The sequence below is a fragment of the Pyrus communis genome, chromosome 10, assembly GCF_041283825.1.
Source record: "Pyrus communis isolate YQ-2024b chromosome 10, ASM4128382v1, whole genome shotgun sequence".
In the NCBI taxonomy this organism is placed as follows: domain Eukaryota; kingdom Viridiplantae; phylum Streptophyta; class Magnoliopsida; order Rosales; family Rosaceae; genus Pyrus; species Pyrus communis.
The window spans coordinates 3,324,466-3,342,259 of NC_142574.1; the positions used below are offsets into that span (position 1 = coordinate 3,324,466).

Genomic DNA, 17,794 nt, shown 5'->3' on the forward strand with positions numbered 1-17,794 from the left:
GACAATTGGTATCAAAGTCTAACCCTAGTCGCGTGTGTGCCGACAAGGACGTTGGGCCCCTAAGGGGGGTGGATTGAGACATCCTACATCGCCCAGGGGAGTGATCCTTATATGTATATTCTCATCCCTACCTAGCACGAGGCATTTTGGGAGCTCACTCGTGAGTTTCCAAAAACAAAACCATGAGGGAATGGTAAGCCCAAAACGGACAATATCGTGCTACGGTGGTGAAGCGGGCCCGGGAAGTGATCCACCCCGGGCCGGGATGTGACACTTAGTGCTTTTGTACTCAAAATCACCTTTATCAAAAATATTTACGCTCGTTTTAAAAACACTTTCAAATGAGTTCTTAATCTCTTAAGAAGTTGTAGGATATTTCTACTTACAATTTATGAAATTTTTTGAAGGCCTAAGTCCCAATTTTGTACAATTGTTAATAATTCGTAAGTTATTTATGAAAATGTTCTTCTGTGCGGAAAGCCATCCTACCACGTTACTTATTCGCATAAAATACAAATATAAAGAATTTTACTTGAGGGTTTTTATGATGTTTTGAGTATTGAACACTTCTAAATTTTTAATAGTTAAATATTAAAAATTAAAATCAACGATTAAAAAGTTTAAATATCATATACTTTGAAACATCATATAGAATTTTTCCTTTCTAAAAACAGATCCACCAAAATGAGCTCATGGAGATCCTAACGTTGAGGTTACCTCTTTGTGTGTGTTTAATACATGACCGTTTGGACTTTGGAGGCAATAGACACACGGATCTTTCAATTAATTTTCGGAAATTACATAGAACAGTGCTATTTAGGGGTGGGATTTTTTTGCCAAATTACTATACCAACTGAATTACCAACCGTACCATACCAAAGTTATGCCAAAAAATTTGTACCATTGATAATGGTACGGTATTTGTACCGTACCATATATTTTTGATACGGTAATGGTATTCAAAACCATTACCAACGGTATACTGTACCGTACCACTACTATTAATATTATATTATTTATTTATTCATTTATATATATTTAGGTATTATTATCATTATATATGCACTTTATATTTTTTTTCCTAGTCATTTATCCAATCAACTCACCCTCTAACCTCTATTTTCCCAATAAAAAAACTTAAGCCTTCTTGTGCTGCGACTCTTCATCTTTTCACTCATATAGCCACCGACTTCAGCTCTGTTGCTCCAGTTCCGATGACTCTCTCTCTTCGGAGTCCATCTCATCTTCTCTTTCATCAAATTGGGATGTCTTTCTCTCTGACTTTGTCTATTAAGTTAATTTTTGTACAATTTTAAAGAATGTAGATATGGAGTTTAGGAATCTTTGTACTATTTTTTTTTAGGGATATTGGGTTCTTTCAACAATTCTTCCATCTATTTACTTCTTGTTTCTTAAATGAATCTCTATAAAATTCTCATAATTAAATAAAAAAAGTTTTAAAAATCCAAAGGGAGTGGCCAAAACACGTTCGGGCCCTGAATTGGGTTGGAAAAAACAATCAAATTTTGGCCCAAAACAAAGTGGTAATTACCATTACCATACCATGTCAACCAAACTATTTGGCATGCTGAAATTCGGTATACCGAAAGTTTGGCACGATAATGGTAATAGATTTTGTCATACCAAAAGTTTGGTATGGTAATTGGTAGATGGGTTTTGGTACGTTAATTGTACTAATACCACCCCTAGTGCTATTCACACACCTATTTTTAACTTTAGCTCACTCTAATTTTTAACCGTAGGATCGAATGAGTTACATTAAGAAAGAGAATTCTTGAGCTTAGAAATTAAAACATGAGATGTGTGTGTAAACTAGAGTGGATAGCACCACCAATTATCTAATATTGATGATACTATTTTATGGGTTTTGTTGTTTCAAACTTGACTGCACAATTGCAACTCATGATTTTGATGGGTTTTGTTCATATTTCATTGTTTTGCACTAGTTGGTTGTACCTTGTTTCTGCATCTTCCATATCTAACTTCACTAACATTATTGGTGTGAGCAAAACAAGACCTTAGAAATTCAAGAGAATTGGAGTAACAGAAGTAGCGCTAAAGAAGATGACACTTTAAATGTTCAAAAGCAAGAACATTAGGTAAGAGCAACAAAGGGCACTGGAAATTAAACTTAGATTCCTCCTAAAACCCTTAAAAATCAGTAACACCGAAAAACCAACAAACCGCCGCACATAAAACCAATGTAGGGTTCCCGGTACATGTGTGTCCGTATGGTTCAGACAAACTGAACAATATTTACTTGTTGAAACATTGTTTTTGAGAGGTAGAAAGACGTCAGTTCAGAGAGAAAGTTTCTCCCCGTTCGTCGCCCCCATCTCTTCATTTCCTTTTCTTTCTAAGGCTATCTTTGTAACATGGGAACAATGATCGAAGAAATGGATAGCAAGCTGAGAAATTCACCCGATCAGACTTAAACTTAGGCCATGCCTTCGAAAGCAATGGATTTACCACTTATCTGCTGTCCCAGAGGGACTAGAACCATTGTGCAGGTGTGACTGAAACGTAGGGCTTACAACGGCTTTCTACTTTTATCATTGGATTTTAAAGTTCATTGAGCAGGATCGGAAGACACGCATCTTTTACGTACAGTGAACACCATGACACTTTTTAAGCCATTAATTGAAGAGCAAGCAATGGCTAGGATTGTATCTAGTTAAGCTGCAGAGAGGCTGATCAGTTTTGTGGTAAATTTGGTCTGTTCATGACGTACACAAAAGGTCAAGGGTGTTTTCCTTCGTATGGCTTTGGTTACTTGTCTTCTGTGGGTTTTGACCACTCTTTGTAAAAGTTGGTTATTGTGCAGTGGATGGTTTTTTGTTTTCCGGCTGGAGAACCCAATTTATGTGGGTGATTCTATCTGCCGAAGAACAAAGAACTTGGAGATATGTTTCTGTCAAAATCTTGGATTCGCCACGCCCAAAAACAAGAAGCAAGCGTTGGAGGTACGTCTAGGGATGGGGGAGAAACTGCGAGCTTAAGTATCCATGGTTCTTAAGCTATGAGTTTCAAGTCTAGTAATCCGTTTCTCATGGTCAAAATGCAACCATCATACATAGCAATTCACTTGGTAAACTTCCTCGCGGTTTGTACAATCCCAGTTCATATTGGAATATGAATTAGGAATGAAACAGCTTAAGGAGCAACAGAACTACATAACAACCCCCTTTTTGGTTTGTTTTTATATTTTGTTTGTGATGTTTGCAGAGACTATCTGTACCGTTTGTTAAGCAATATGTCTTTGAATGCAAGAGTCTATGATGGTTGGAAAGCATTTGTGCGCGAAAATCGTCCGAAAGTAGGGAATGCTTGTGTGATTGAGCTGATAGTAAGAGCCGCACTCGTAAAGTCACATTCAAGGTTGGCATGTGCCGTGCTTAAGACACATAGTGATACATTAAACAAGACATAAGATATTGTAGTCTCTGTGAACACTACTATTAATTGTCACGTGTTAATAAACTTCACCCTTCTTAACTTTGTTGTCATATAAACTTAACATATGTCAATCAATGATAGAAGTCACAGAAGGACTCTTTATCTTCCCTATACACGAGGACTTCCATGACAAGGACCACAGGTGGGTTGACAAAACAACGCTTCCAAGTAAACCACCATGGCACATAGCGCTAAAAAAGTCTCAATTCTCATGACGATCTGATTAGCTATTCATCATCGGATCAAACTCATTGCAGTATGAACAATTAGACATGATGCCACTAATTAACAAGCTCAACAAGTTTAAAGTAGCAAGCTTTCTTTTTCCCGTCTCTCTCTTCTTGTAGAACAGGAGCAATTGAAAGGAATTTGAATCTCCTTGTGATATAAAACTAAATCAACCTCCTGACAGGCAAAAAAATCAAGACAGACATAAACCGAAAAATAGTTCCTCAGAAACCCTAACTTTTCTAGTGTGATCACTAAATTATTGAGGGGCTATGTTTAGCCTTTTCGTTGGAGATGGTGATGAATATGACTGAGATGCATACTATACAATGACTAAAAACCATACATCAACATCTTCACCGGTAATGAACAAGCCGATATCTAATACATGGTAAATTCCAATATCCGCGAATCACAGTAAGTGGGAAGATAATAAAGCTTCCGTTGCCAACGGTAGTCGTCTCACGAACAATCAGGCTGGCTACCCCTCGTGATAAAACCATAAACAAAACGTAAAGGAACCCCTTTTGTGAAGGCGAAGCAAAGCAATCACAAAGCTGTGTCGGGAAATAAAAACATATTCAAGTGCATGTCGAAACAGGGAGTAGCGTTGGCTTTGAAGACGCTGTAAACAAGGCTTTGAAAACTTCAACTTTTGCGGTAACACCCGCATACTTTCTGAATCTTTTGCACCGTCAGACAGAAGCCTTTGCGTCATGCTCAGCACTCGCAGGAGGTTTGGCATCAGATTCTCCAGCAGCGGATGGTGGTTGATCAGCAGTTTCGTCCTCTGTGTCACTATCATCATTCTCTGCTGGTAGTACAAGACGGTTAATTCAGTGATAAATTGTACGCTAATCTGCAGTAACTAGTCCACTTCCAACAAACAAGATCATGCAGCTAGAATGGACTATATAGATTGTGAAACTCACCATCAAACTTGCCAAGAGCGTCAGCACTCGAGCCACCGCCACCCATGTTCAACTTCTGAAATAACAGAACGCAAGAAATTGTTTATCGTAATAAATAATTTAATATAAACAATCCTATAGTCAGGTGATGGTATAGCTACTTATACTAGTATAAACAATTCAACAGTAAGGCGATAGTATAACTACTTACAGACATATCAAAGTCCCCAAAGTTCATATTGTTTCCAAGTCCCCCGAGGTTCATATTGTTTCCGAGTCCTCCAAAGTCCATATTGTTTCCGAGTCCTCCAAAGTCCATATTGTTTCCGAGTCCACCAAAGTCCATATTATTTCCAAACCCACCTGGACCTGGAAACCAGAATTAAAGCCAAAAGCATACAATCAGAATTCCTCAAGGAAACTATGACAATACAGATAGAGATTTAGAAAGGATGAGAAACACTCACCGCCTTCGTCACCTTTCACTTCTTCAGGCTCCTCATCTTCATCAACCCATTTATCCCAATCCACTTTCAGAAAAATAGGAGCTTTTCCCTGCTGTTTTATCAACCTGCTCCACCATTTTTCCTCAGCTTTTTTCACTAGGTAACAGATATTTCTCAAGCCAACACTAGACTTGGTCTCCTACAAGTAAAACAATAAGTTAGTCCCATAATTGATTACCGTACGATATCCTAGTAAAATGAAATAAATCCATGATGGTTATGGCGAGAAAATTACGTTTACATCAATCTTGTCATAGAGATCAAGGTCAACTTCATAAGGTGTCTTCTCTGGTCCAACAGTAGCAGAGAACAAAAACTTTCCTTCAGGCTCCAGTTTAAGCTTTACATCTTGGGCATCCGGCAAGTCAATAGTTATGTAGACAATATCAGACCTCTGGGCCCATTTCACATTAGGATGTCGGCTGAAATGTAAACGTTTAAATGAAAAATTAGTAAAGATTAAAGTACAAAACAATTGAGGTAAATCATATACTCCAGAACAAAAAGCTTTTAGAAATATAAACTTAAAATATTATCCATAATGCTAGCAACTTCTTCTAACACACTTACTTTCAACTTTCTAATATCATAGTTTTTTTTTTTTTTTTCACTTCTGCAATCAGTACCGTCCAATCTTTGAAATTTTCGTTAAATTGGATGGTAGAGTGTAGAGCCTACAAATGTTAGGCAGGCTGCTACAAGGATAGTAGACCCAAAAGTTCCATCTTACCCGCCAATTGCTAAATGTTAAATTTCTTGAACTACACAACATATGCCAAATACCCGAACAGTTAGAGAACACTGGACATTCGTTGTACTCAATCTGCATATATCCCAGGACCAAGAAAGTTATGAAGCAACATAAATGAAACTGTACAGCAGGTGTACAGCAGGGAACAAAGACTATGAAACTGGCTCTCAAGTACTGTAAGACAAATCAGACTAGCATTCATCAAACCAAAGCTTGTAGCTACTAGCAATTAGTTGTTAAAATCCTACACTAATCAACCGTTCCTGCACATCTATCTAGCTTTATTCGCATCCCGTCAATAATAAAACGCGTTCAAGCACATAGTTGCAGCTTGCACAAATAAGGCATTTTAAGTGTGATAAACAGAAAAAGGAAATGGAAACAAGAGTTTAGTAAAAATGGGAATAGATAAAATAAAGCCGAAAAAGAAAGACCGGCACAACAATTGCACAAATTAACTAGCTTTCTACAACATACAAAAAAGAGTGAGAAATCTAATTCAGCAATTCCCTTCCTAATTAGGTCTGGTATTAATTGAAACAAAATCTCAGTAAATCCTTTGAAAAATAAAACTCATAGCCCCTGTTTGGTTGCAGAGAAAACGAAAAGGAAAAAAGACAATATATTTCCATTCAATTACTTAGTTAAATCAAATAACAGGTAATTTCCATGAAACGAAAAACAAATCATTCAGAATTAAAACCCTAAACCTCTACTGAACCCAACACACAAACCAAGGCGTCTACACAGATTCAAGTTTCCATATTCACAGATAACTCAATTTCCATCACTTTCTCAGCAACCAAACAGAAAATAACTGAAAAGGTAAAGACGAAAAATTGGAAAACCTAACTCAAACCCTATGCTTCTTATGCAACCCCAAAAGAAGAAAAGAAAAATATCGAAAGTAAATGTAAATTAAAAGAAAACAGGATCTAAGATCAACACCTCATATCGGCGTATCGATCCTTTGCTCAGAAACAGCGTTTACTTCGCACTCAGAGAGAGAGAGAGAGAGAGAGAGAGAGAGAGAGAGGACGGAGTGGTTTATAGAGGAAAGGAAAAGGAGTTTTAGTGTTATTTATAGATTTCTGGACGGTAAAAGTTTAACGAAAACTAACGAAAAGTTTAAAAATAATGAATAGTATTAAGAAAATATATAAATGTAATTTTTTTGTTAAAAGTGAATAATATTGAGAATGTTTTGTTAAAACTTTCTAAAATTTAGTATTTTACACATTTATTTTTATTTTTCAGACAAATTTGTTAGTTTTTTACATTAATTTTTTTTTTAATTTATTCATTTCAACAGCTAAAATTTAAATTTTTTTATAAAAAAGTAAAAATTGATGCGAATTCTAGTCTTACATTTTGTTTTGTTTTTTGTCAACAAAAACGTAGTTTTGGATTAGATGGTGCCGTGTGTCTCCATGCTTTGTGCAAGTTTTAGATATTTTGAGGTGGGACTTGGTTGGGTGCTACCTCACCGTTGGGAGGGATACCTGAATGGTGTCATTGTCAAGACTCAAATGCTGGCTTTGTTGATGCTTTTCCAGGGACCGGGAGTGTTCATCAGTTTACTCACACGTTGCAGATTGAGGCGATGATTTGTTTCTCTATTAAAAAGACGATACAATGTAGTTTACTAAATATAATCTTCATAGCATTTTACCGTCTTTTTAATGTAAATGTCAATGTCATGTGGACTGAGTTTTTCTTGGCCTTCATGACATTTACATTTCTTGGTCTTCATGTTTAGATTTAGGCTCATTATCGATAAATTATCTATCGTTTCTTTCATAAACAATGTTATTATATTTCTTGTGCTTATGACAAGAATCGCTCATATTGTAAATCATTATATGGAGATTATGTCTAAAAATTTAATTATAATTATAATAAATAGATAGACAGTTCGTAATATTTTTATCAATACTGACCATTTGGTCTAGGTGCATTTTTGTTCACCATTCTCAATTGGTGGTAATGCTCACCACCTATTTATCACCGTTAAATGAATTTAAATTTTGAAATTTGTATATATCCACTACACAGATTTCAAATTTAAACTCTTATAACGGTGATAAGTAAGTTGGTGCTCTAACTTGAAAATGATAAGCAAAAATATTCCCATTTAATTGTGTCCTATTTGACGACTAAAACGATCTCTTATATGCACATCTCAAATTTATATTTGGAAAACCGACTACCCCGTCCCTCCCTGCTCCCAATGGAGGAGGATTCTACCCTTCCATCCCCTCCTATTTGAACAGTCACGGTTAAACCACGTCAACATCTTATATTGATTTTTTTATATAGATAATAAGATAAAAAACAATGTATAAGATGAGAGAATGAAAGAGGATGAAAATAGGAGGATAAATAATCCTCCTCTACCCCCAACAACAAAAAGAGCAAAAAAAAGTAGATACAAAAGGGCTTCCCACTCTTAGAGTGTCATGGGCATGGAATATGGCCAACTTGGAGTCCTTGTTACAGAAATGCACCTCCCTCGCGTGCATCAAGCAGCTCCAAGCGCACCTTCTTACCAGTGGCAAATTCCAATTCTACCCCTCCCTCACCACCACACTCCTCGAGCGCTGCGCCCTCTCCCCCGTCGCCAACCTCCCTTACGCCACAGCCCTCTTCCGCCACCTCCAAAACCCTTCCACCAATCAATGGAACGCCGTCGTTCGAGGCCTCGCCCAGAGCCTCCAACCCACCCAAGCCATCGCATGGTACAAGACCATGTCCCAAGCTTCCCAGAAAATCGACGCCCTCACGTGCTCCTTCGCTCTAAAGGCGTGCGCACGGGCATTGGCTTTCTCTGAGGCAATGCAGATTCACTCTCAGATTGTACAGTTCGGATTTGGAGCCGACGTGCTGCTGCGAACCACTTTGCTGGACGTCTATGCGAAAGTGGGTGATTTGGGGTTTGCACAGAAGGTGTTTGATGAAATGGGTCAAAGAGATATTGCTTGTTGGAATGCTTTAATTTCTGGGTTGGCTCAGGGGAATCGACCCACTGAAGCTATAGCTTTGTTTCAGAGAATGAGCGAGGAAGGGGGTTTGAAGCCTAATGAAGTCACGGTTCTTGGTGCGCTCTCCGCCTGTTCGCAATTGGGTGCACTCAAAAGAGGAGAGAAAGTACATGCCTATATAATGGATGAGAAGCTTGATATGCACGTCATTGTTTGCAATGCGGTTATTGATATGTATGCGAAATGCGGCTTTGAGGACAAAGCATATTGGGTGTTTGAGAATATGAAATGTGGGAAGAATCTAATAACGTGGAATACGATGATTATGGCGTTTGCTATGCATGGCAATGGTGACAAAGCACTTGAGCTTTTCGGACAGATGGATAAAAGTGAGGTGTGCCCAGATGCAGTGTCGTATCTTGCTGCTTTGTGTGCCTGCAACCATGCCGGGCTGGTGGCAGATGGGGTCAGGTTATTTAATTCGATGGCGGGGCATGGGGTTGCCCCTAATGTTAAGCATTATGGAACTGTGGTTGATTTGCTGGGAAGAGCTGGGCGTATTCAAGAGGCTTACGAGATTATAAATTCTATGTCTATGTTTCCTGATGTGGTACTCTGGCAAACTTTACTTGGTGCTAGCAAGACTTATAGGAATGTAGAGATGGCAGAACTGGCGTCTCGGAAACTGATTGAGTTGGGGTCTAAGGGTTGTGGTGATTTCGTGTTGTTATCAAATGTTTACGCGGCTCATGAGAGATGGGATGATGTAGGCAGGGTGAGGGAGGCCATGAAGAAAAGGGATGTGAAGAAGATACCGGGTTTTGGATACATAGAAGTGGAAGGTATGATACACAAATTCGTGAATGGTGATCAGAGCCATACTAATTGGCGTGAGATGTATGCAAAGCTGGATGAGATCATGTTCAGGATTAAAGCCTATGGATATGCGGCCAAGACTAATAATGTGCTGCATGATATAGGGGAGGAGGAAAAAGAGAATGCATTGAGCTACCACTGCGAGAAATTGGCTGTGGCGTTTGGTTTGATTAGTACCAGTGAAGGGACACCAATTCAAGTGATTAAGAACCTAAGAATATGTGAGGATTGCCATGTTGTGATCAAACTTATTTCGAAGGTTTATAACAGGGAAATAATTGTGAGGGATCGAGCCCGGTTTCACAGATTTAAAGAAGGATTATGCTCTTGCGGAGATTATTGGTGACATTCATATGTTATAAACTTATAAAGCAAACTGGAGATTTGAAATAAGTGATTTCCAGTTAATTTGAAGAGACGTTCTGAAAGAACATATCCCTTCTCTGGTGTTTTGATACTGTTCCAGTGACGGTTAGTAATTTTTTCAACTTGTTTTAGTCCAAATCAGTCATTAGTTGTACACTTCATTCCCAAGGATTCAGGGAAGATAAGTTTGAATGGATCGCCACTGCTGTTAAGCCTTCTCTAGTGACTGGTGAGACACCTGTAACTGCAGCACCGCACAAACACACTTTTGCTATACATGGTTGTCTCAGATTTGGGGTGGTAAAACCCTGCAATGAAAAGTTAGATTTTACTCCGTATATCTCTTGTTGATCATACGTAACCACTGTATGGCATGGTATGAGGCAGACAAATTGTCTAGCCAAAATGAGAACTCACCAGCATGTGCTCTCAAGTGTAGAGGAATAAGATTGAGGGTTTGACGCCTCTCAGATGCCCCTCTGGACGTTTGCTTTTTGTTACAGTTAAGTCTCATTTGGAAGCTTATGACTGCATAAAAAAAGGGAAGGCATACCATTGTTTCAAGAATTTGTTGTAGGTTGAAGAACCTGTATCTCAGGTGATCATGATGCGTAGCGTGCACAGCATTTGGCGCTGAAGTGTGCGTTATACCTAGTGTTCGGACAGGGTTGTGCCAACATACTATGATTCCTATACATGCGTGGATAGCGTCATGTTGTTGATCAATTCGTTCTACCAGCTTGTGCAATGAGGCTTACCAGATTTTGTATGATGGTACCTTTTTCTCCTCTGAAAGCCTGCTCTTTCTGTTGATTATGAAGTGCATGACGGATGTGAGTTGCAAGGATGGTACCACCTTAAATTACTTCACACAGGAGGCCGAGATTAGGATCACGATCAAAGACAGGCCGGAAATGTTTATCACACCTTCAGGCTTCAGTTGTAATTATACTTGACCAACAGTGATGATGATGCAGTTTGATAACATAACACGTTGAAATTGCCCGAGAATAGAGCATTATACTTTAAACAAGTGTGTCTAATTTCTGATATAGTAAGAAGAATTCTGCAATCAAGCTAAATTTGAGATCGTGTTCGTTCGTTTAACTGAATTCTTTGAAGGCACATACAAACAAGTACATCGATGAGGTCTGGACAGGCCTCTTATGCCCCCTTAAAACCAGTGTTTAATAACAATGAACAAAATATGCTACAAATTAGACAGCCAGAATCTCACAATTACAATGCATAAGGCAGGTTGGTGGTTTTAACACAACCAAGCAAAGAGAAAATTACTGTCACAACCAGAAAAGGACTAACCCGAACGACAAAACCCTCCTGCTAGAGCCTGGAACAGAGCCTCGATGTCACGATTCTAATTCAGATTTCCATGAGTGACCGACGCCTCAGCAAAATAATTTCTCAGCGTGAAGTGAGCTTCAATTAGTAAACTGCTGTGATTCAACTATCTTTCATTGCCTTCATTGCCCTCGCTTCAAACCCACCTTCCGGTCTCTTGACAAGATCATACGGCATGTAGGTGCCAAAAAGTTTATCCCATATCGGGAAAAATGGCTGGGAATAGTTGTACTTCAAGCCTTGAAGTTGATGGTGTATGTCATGATAAGCAGTGTTGTTCTGGAATAAAAGATGGAATATATTACCAGGCAACCAAAGCCCACAGTGATCATCGACAGTTTTAATCACGGCAAAGCAGAAGAATATAACAGCCGTTCGTGCTGTCATCCCTGAGACTAGAAACGAGAGAGCCCCGCCAAAAGTGTCGAGCAAGAGACCCTCAAGTGGGTGATTATAAAGGGCTCCAATTGCATATGGAACAACGAGTCTGTGGTGCTGAGAGTGGACATGGCGATACAGAAACTTATTCTGATGCATGTAGCGGTGCACAAAGTACTGCCATGTATCCATTACTAGCATTGCGATAACAATCTGGACAATCTGCACAGCTATCGAGGGCTGAATTGTGACCCCAGAGATATTTGCCTTCGAGGTCAACTGTAGCAAAAATGCATGAACTTTTTAGTCAGAATATTAGTTGATAGAAAGGACCTTCCAAATTGGACATAGAGGTCCTAACAGTTTGCTACAAATATTGATATGAAATCAATGCAAGTTGAGAGAGTTGGGACGGCAAAGTTAGGAAGAACAGAAATCGGAAACAAATGTATTGGTCTTTTCCATCATTGGGGGGAATTAGACACTCCTATGAATAAAGACCTACTATGAGTCACAGATCGTAACAAAATATGGATTGGTTAACGTACAATTGTCTACGCTACATCACTTGTCCAAATTGCAGAGAAGGTAGACAATACACCTCATGTAAGACAGTAAAGCTACTGACTCCACCCATCAACCAACCAAGGCTTTCAATCTCAAAGCGCAGCCAGATCAACCACATTGACTATACACAATTGTAAGTTAAAAACTCTTCAACTTCTAAACAAAAAGAGAAAGGACAAACCCAAGTAAAACAAATATGAAAAAATAAAAAGCCATCTAAGATTAGTATAAATAAAAGCACTGGTAGATAACAGTCATCACATACTACAGCATATTGACTACATCAAAGTCTTCAGTAGTACATGACAAAGCTCAGTGATGACAACAAATCCATCCAGCTAGGTAAGGATGAATATTTATTAAGAGAAACTGCTTCTAACTCACCCACATTGAAAACGATAGGTGTCATCGCTCACATTGTGCTCTGCACATCAATGTTGTCCAGATTTTAAAACATATCTTATAACCTAGATCTCAAAAACATGCATCCCACGAATATCAGTGTACCAGCAGAGTACCTAAGGAACTGTTATGAATTCAAAGAATGTCTAACATGAAAACATGAGCATCCTTTCAGACATTTTTATGTTTCATTTCCATGTTTCACTGTCTCATGACTAAAAACAGTAGAATTAACAGGTCTCTTCTGTAGTCTCATTTGGTAGGTATGGAAGGTAGCTGGTGTGTGAAGACGCTCCTTGTCAAAGGTTTGATTATTTATCTATTTATTTTTTTGAAGAACCCATTGGCAAAGGTGGTTGTAAAGTGCTTCACCAAATAATGCAATAAATACAGTTGAATACAAAATCTAGAATTGTAGGATCGCAAAATACACGGCATGCAATTGTACTGAACAATGATATGCATGAACAAAGACATCAAATGAGTGGGAAACTTGGAGACTGAGAAGGCATCAAGTTTAAAGCCAAAGTCTAGACGGAATCAAGGAACCAAGACAACCAAGACAAGATCAGGACATCATCAAGCCCTCAGAGACTTCAAGTCTAAAGTGTCTAGAACATGTCCATGATAAAGCCAAAATAGAAGGAGAAAGATCAATACATTGCACTAAGCAACTTTGTAAATTAGTGTATCTGAAGGCGATTCTCAAACAGCCTTCAATTGGATCATGTCTAATTCTTAAGAGCCATCACTCCATACTAATTCCAATAGTTATGCAGGTACATACCTATATCTATTTACATCTATGAACATGGATGAAAATGAAGCACATTCCGCATAAATTGGCATAATTGAGATAATGAACAAGTTGAAGTAACTGACCAAGAAGAGCCCCTGAGCAACGGTGGCCTGGACGAGCTGTTGAAGCAAAACACCCTTAACGACAGAGGGGAGAGGCATCGAGTTCTTCTCGTCTTCCTCTCTTCTTGTATGCAACCGGTAATTGTCCAAGGGCGGCAACAACTGGTATGCCCCCGCATACAACCAGTAAACCACAATTGGGGCAAAAGTCCCCATTACCTCATCACTCACATAACCTTCCCAGAACACCATTGCTTTTGTTCTTCTTTCGAAATTTGAATCCAATTGAAGCTTATATCATATATTAGTCCCCAAACAAAATCCACTACATTTACAGTTGAAGATCTAGAATTTGAATGCACATTCTCTGAACCCTGAAAATTAAAAATCAGGGAATAATAAAGGAATAAATGCCAGAGTTTCTGATTGTTTCCTGATAGTAATCAATCAACAATGCACAAGTTACTACTCTTCAAGTTTTCAAATTTTCCTTTTGGAATTTCTCGGAAACCATACAGAGCAGAGAAAGAATTTTACTTACCCAAATACATAAAAAACCACAAAGACATTGTAATCAAATTGAGAGCAGAAGAAGAAATAGGGGTTTGGACCGACTTACAGAGAATGTGGGTTCTCATTCAGATCTAAGGCCCTGTTGGCGCACAGCAATGCAGAAACTCTCTTTTGTCGTTGGCAGTTGTGAGATTCGAACGGATTTAAAATGTAGGAAAAAGGGTTCTGTGATCTTGTTTGGGAGACGAGAAAATTAATGTTGTTTGAATTTTCTCTCTCTTTCCCTGCTGCATTCTCTTTTTATAGCTACTACTATTTTCTTTTCTAAGAAAATAGAAAACTCTTGGTTTAAAAATACTCAAATTTTAAGTAAATTACACAAAATTACTTCAATTTTGGGTCGAACGACACTATCATAACTTATCTTTTAAAAATAACAATGTCATACCTCACCTTATGAATTTGTTCCAATGTCAGACATCCGTCAGTTTTTTTGTTAATTTCTCTGTTAAGTGCTGAAGTGGATAGAGACAGTGCCATTCACTAATCCAACTAGATTAAAAAATAATTAAATATATTTTTAATAATTAAATATTAAAAAATTAAAAATAATTTTTTTTTTTTATATAAAATTGTGGGATCCACCCTCACTCTCTCATTTCTCTCTCGCCTCTCTCTCTTCTCTCTCTATTCTCTCTCTAGGCACCTGCATCCCCAAAATTCCAAAACCCAGAAACCCTTCCCACCCGTTCCCCCCCCCCCCAACCTTTCTCCACCACCCTCTTTCTCTCCTCTCTCTCTCACACTCTTTCTTCTCTCTCTCTTTCTCTCTGGGCAACCTGCATCCCCAAAATCCCAAAACCCAGAATCCCATTACAAATCTCAAAACCAAAAATCCCATCAAACCTCCCAAAGCTCACAAAGCCCCAATTGGTATCCCTCTCCTTCTCTCTCTTCGCCATCGCCACCGCCTCCCTGGCCTTAGTGCCACCGTCGTTGGCGGAGGAGTTCGAGAAGGTGGCCCTACTCGACTTCGACATCATCCTTTCTATCCAAATGGTGCAGGGATTAGAGAAAGAGGGGGAGTGTCTTTGATTTGGGACTAGGGATTAGAGAGAGAAGGAATGGGTATGATTTGGGGGTGGGCTTGGGTGGGGAAAAGGGGGTGGGGAAGACGAACTGAGTTTTTTTTTTCAATTAATTTTTTTTTTTAAACTTTTCTGCTCAGGTCGAGGATTGATTTCGGCTCCAATGTCATCCTCGGCACCTCCTCCGTCACCCATGATGGGTTGTGCACCACCAACAATGCTGCCATGGCGGACGACGCTACACATGAGAAAGAGGGTGGTGGAGGAAGGTTGGGGGGGACGGGTGGGAAGGGCTTCTGGGTTTTGGGATTTTGGGGATGCAGGTGCCCAAAGAGGGAAAGAAGAAAGAAAGGCGAGAGAGAGAGAGAGAGAGAGAAAGGGTGGTGGAGGAAAGTTGGGGGGGGGACAGGTGGGAAGGGTTTTTGGGTTTTGGGATTTTGGGGATGTAGGTTCCCAAAGAGAGATAAGAGAAAAAGGGGAGAGAGAGAGAGGAGAGAAAGGGTGGATCCAACAATTTTATATGAAAAAATAATTTTATTTTTAATTTTTTAAATATCTAATTATTAAAAATATATTTAATTATTTTTTAATCCAGTTGGATTAGTTAGTGGGCCCGTCTCTAGCCATGTCAGCACTTAACAAAGAAATTAACAGAAAAACTGACGGATGTCTAACATTGGAACAAATTCGTAAGATGAGGTATGACATTATCATTTTTAAAAGATGAAGTATGATAGTGTCGTTCAACCCATAGTTGAGGTAATTTTGTGTAATTCACCCTCAAAATTTTCAAGCTTGCTCCGACTCAGCTCGCATAAGAACCAAGCTAAGCTTAACTCAAGCTCAAAAAAAAACTTAATCAAACTAAACTTGAGTACAATGATATTTTATTTGGCTCAACTCGTTTACAACTTTATTTTGAAAATAATACAATGACATTTTTATGTGGTGTATAGGGAGCAATATTTTTTAATTATTATTATTATTTTTGGAATACATACGAGATTTTTGGAACACATACAAGATTATCTATATTAAGTGGTGGATGAGTGGATTAAGCCTCACAATGAACTAACCACAATAATTTGATTTGAATTCACCTTTGGCGATAATTAAACTTTAGATTTTTCACCGTAGTACTAAGTGACAATTATTTTTAATCCTTGAAGTTTGTGTGATAATAAAGGTCCGTCAAGATCCAAACTTTTGGAAATTAAGAGAAGAGATAGTAGTGGTGCCAGTGGCGGAGCCAAGATTTTATAATAACGGGGTAATAATCTAAGCTCCAAAAAAGTAATTATACTTTCTTTTATATTGTCATGATGTGTTCTCATATTTTAAGAAATGTCATATCACACAAAGAAAAAATGGGAAAAAACTACTAATATAGAGCCAAGAAAGAAGACTATGAGTTAAACACACAATAAAGAAGAACAGAGGAAATCTTTTGTCAAATGTGGAGAGTGATTTTAAGAATGATTAATAAAAGTGTAGTGAGTTGTATGTTCTTTCTTAGTTCTTTACAAGGTTCAAAAGGAGATTGAGTTCAGGTATAAGATAAATCATAAGCATTTAGCTGGGTTATTGCGTTTGATCGAGGTTTAATTTAAGTTAGAGAAAAAGAGAGATATAGGAGAGAAAGAAAAAAAAATTACAAGAATAAAGAGTTGTGCTACAAATGGGAGAATGAGATAAAATAAGCTTGGAGTGGAGTAAGATAACTAAAAAAAAGCCCCAAAAATCACCTACAAATTAACAAGGGTAATACATTGAGTTGTTGGATTCCCCCTTTGTTGAAAATGTGTCCCAAAAGTTAATTATGAGATGATAATTAGCGGATATTTCACTTACTAAATTAATTTAGTTTAATTTAAAGGCAGGAATATTATTTAATGTCGTCTCATTAAATGTTTTAGTCCTCCACTGCTGGCTCACCTTCATCCCTCTAAAGACTTTTGGACCTCGTTTTAGTTGTTGAAGACATTAGGCCATCTCCAACCAAGGGCTGGCCAAAGGGCTCGTTTTAGCCCTCTGGCCCTCCAAGATTCTCCAAGATATTAATATTTTAATGAACAGTACACGGCCGTATTTGCCTCCGTCTCTAACCGAGGGCCAGAGGGTCAAAGGGCTCGTTTTAGCCCTGTCACAAAAAAACCGTCTCCAACCGAGGGCCAAACATAATTTATTATTTAAAAACTACTTCTTAAATTCAAATCTAACGACTAAGTGACGTCAGCTAGCCGTTGGTAGCTAACATCATGCTGACGTCAGCTACCCGTTGGATTTGAATTTTTCTTTTGCTATAAATAGGGTGGATATTGGGCTATAATTCACACAACTTTGAATTCAATCTCTTTCAATTCAATCTTTTTCAATTCAAGTTTGCAATGAATTCCAACTTTGGATCCTCTTCGGATTCCAACTGGGGGGGTCTTCATCCAATTCCAAATTGGAAGCAAAATGGGCGCAAATGAGACGAGAAGATTAAGGAAAAAAATGGAATTTAAAAAAAAAATGAAACAAATTTTGT

At 38.3% G+C, this 17,794-nt stretch overlaps 3 protein-coding genes and 1 pseudogene across 4 annotated transcripts; 2 read left to right on the plus strand and 2 right to left on the minus strand.

The window, feature by feature from the left end:
* Positions 1 to 2,893: 2,893 nt before the first annotated feature.
* On the plus strand, positions 2,894 to 3,516 carry LOC137727659 (uncharacterized; annotated as a pseudogene).
* A 552-nt stretch (positions 3,517 to 4,068) lies between these two features.
* On the minus strand, positions 4,069 to 6,954 carry LOC137727954 (co-chaperone protein p23-1). Of its 2 annotated transcripts, none has more exons than XM_068466817.2 (6): positions 6,822 to 6,954; positions 5,358 to 5,544; positions 5,084 to 5,261; positions 4,828 to 4,985; positions 4,638 to 4,692; positions 4,069 to 4,516 (listed from the first exon to the last, which is right to left on the minus strand). In XM_068466817.2, the coding sequence occupies exons 1-6, from the start codon at positions 6,824 to 6,826 to the stop codon at positions 4,401 to 4,403; spliced, it is 699 nt and encodes a 232-aa protein (XP_068322918.2). In that variant the 5' UTR covers positions 6,827 to 6,954; the 3' UTR covers positions 4,069 to 4,400. The 2 variants fall into 2 exon arrangements, with proteins under 2 accessions (XP_068322918.2, XP_068322917.2); XM_068466816.2 differs by having other exon boundaries at positions 4,069 to 4,519.
* A 1,318-nt stretch (positions 6,955 to 8,272) lies between these two features.
* On the plus strand, positions 8,273 to 11,129 carry LOC137729388 (pentatricopeptide repeat-containing protein At1g34160). Its single transcript, XM_068468334.2, has one exon. It carries the CDS (start codon positions 8,346 to 8,348, stop codon positions 10,074 to 10,076), a length of 1,731 nt encoding a protein of 576 aa, XP_068324435.2. The 5' UTR covers positions 8,273 to 8,345; the 3' UTR covers positions 10,077 to 11,129.
* Positions 11,130 to 11,174: 45 nt separating this feature from the next.
* LOC137729390 (very-long-chain aldehyde decarbonylase GL1-9-like) lies at positions 11,175 to 14,487 on the minus strand. The gene is made up of 3 exons (XM_088677848.1): positions 14,283 to 14,487; positions 13,685 to 14,037; positions 11,175 to 12,112 (listed from the first exon to the last, which is right to left on the minus strand). The coding sequence occupies exons 2-3, from the start codon at positions 13,913 to 13,915 to the stop codon at positions 11,558 to 11,560; spliced, it is 786 nt and encodes a 261-aa protein (XP_088533974.1). The 5' UTR covers positions 13,916 to 14,037; positions 14,283 to 14,487; the 3' UTR covers positions 11,175 to 11,557.
* Positions 14,488 to 17,794: the final 3,307 nt, after the last annotated feature.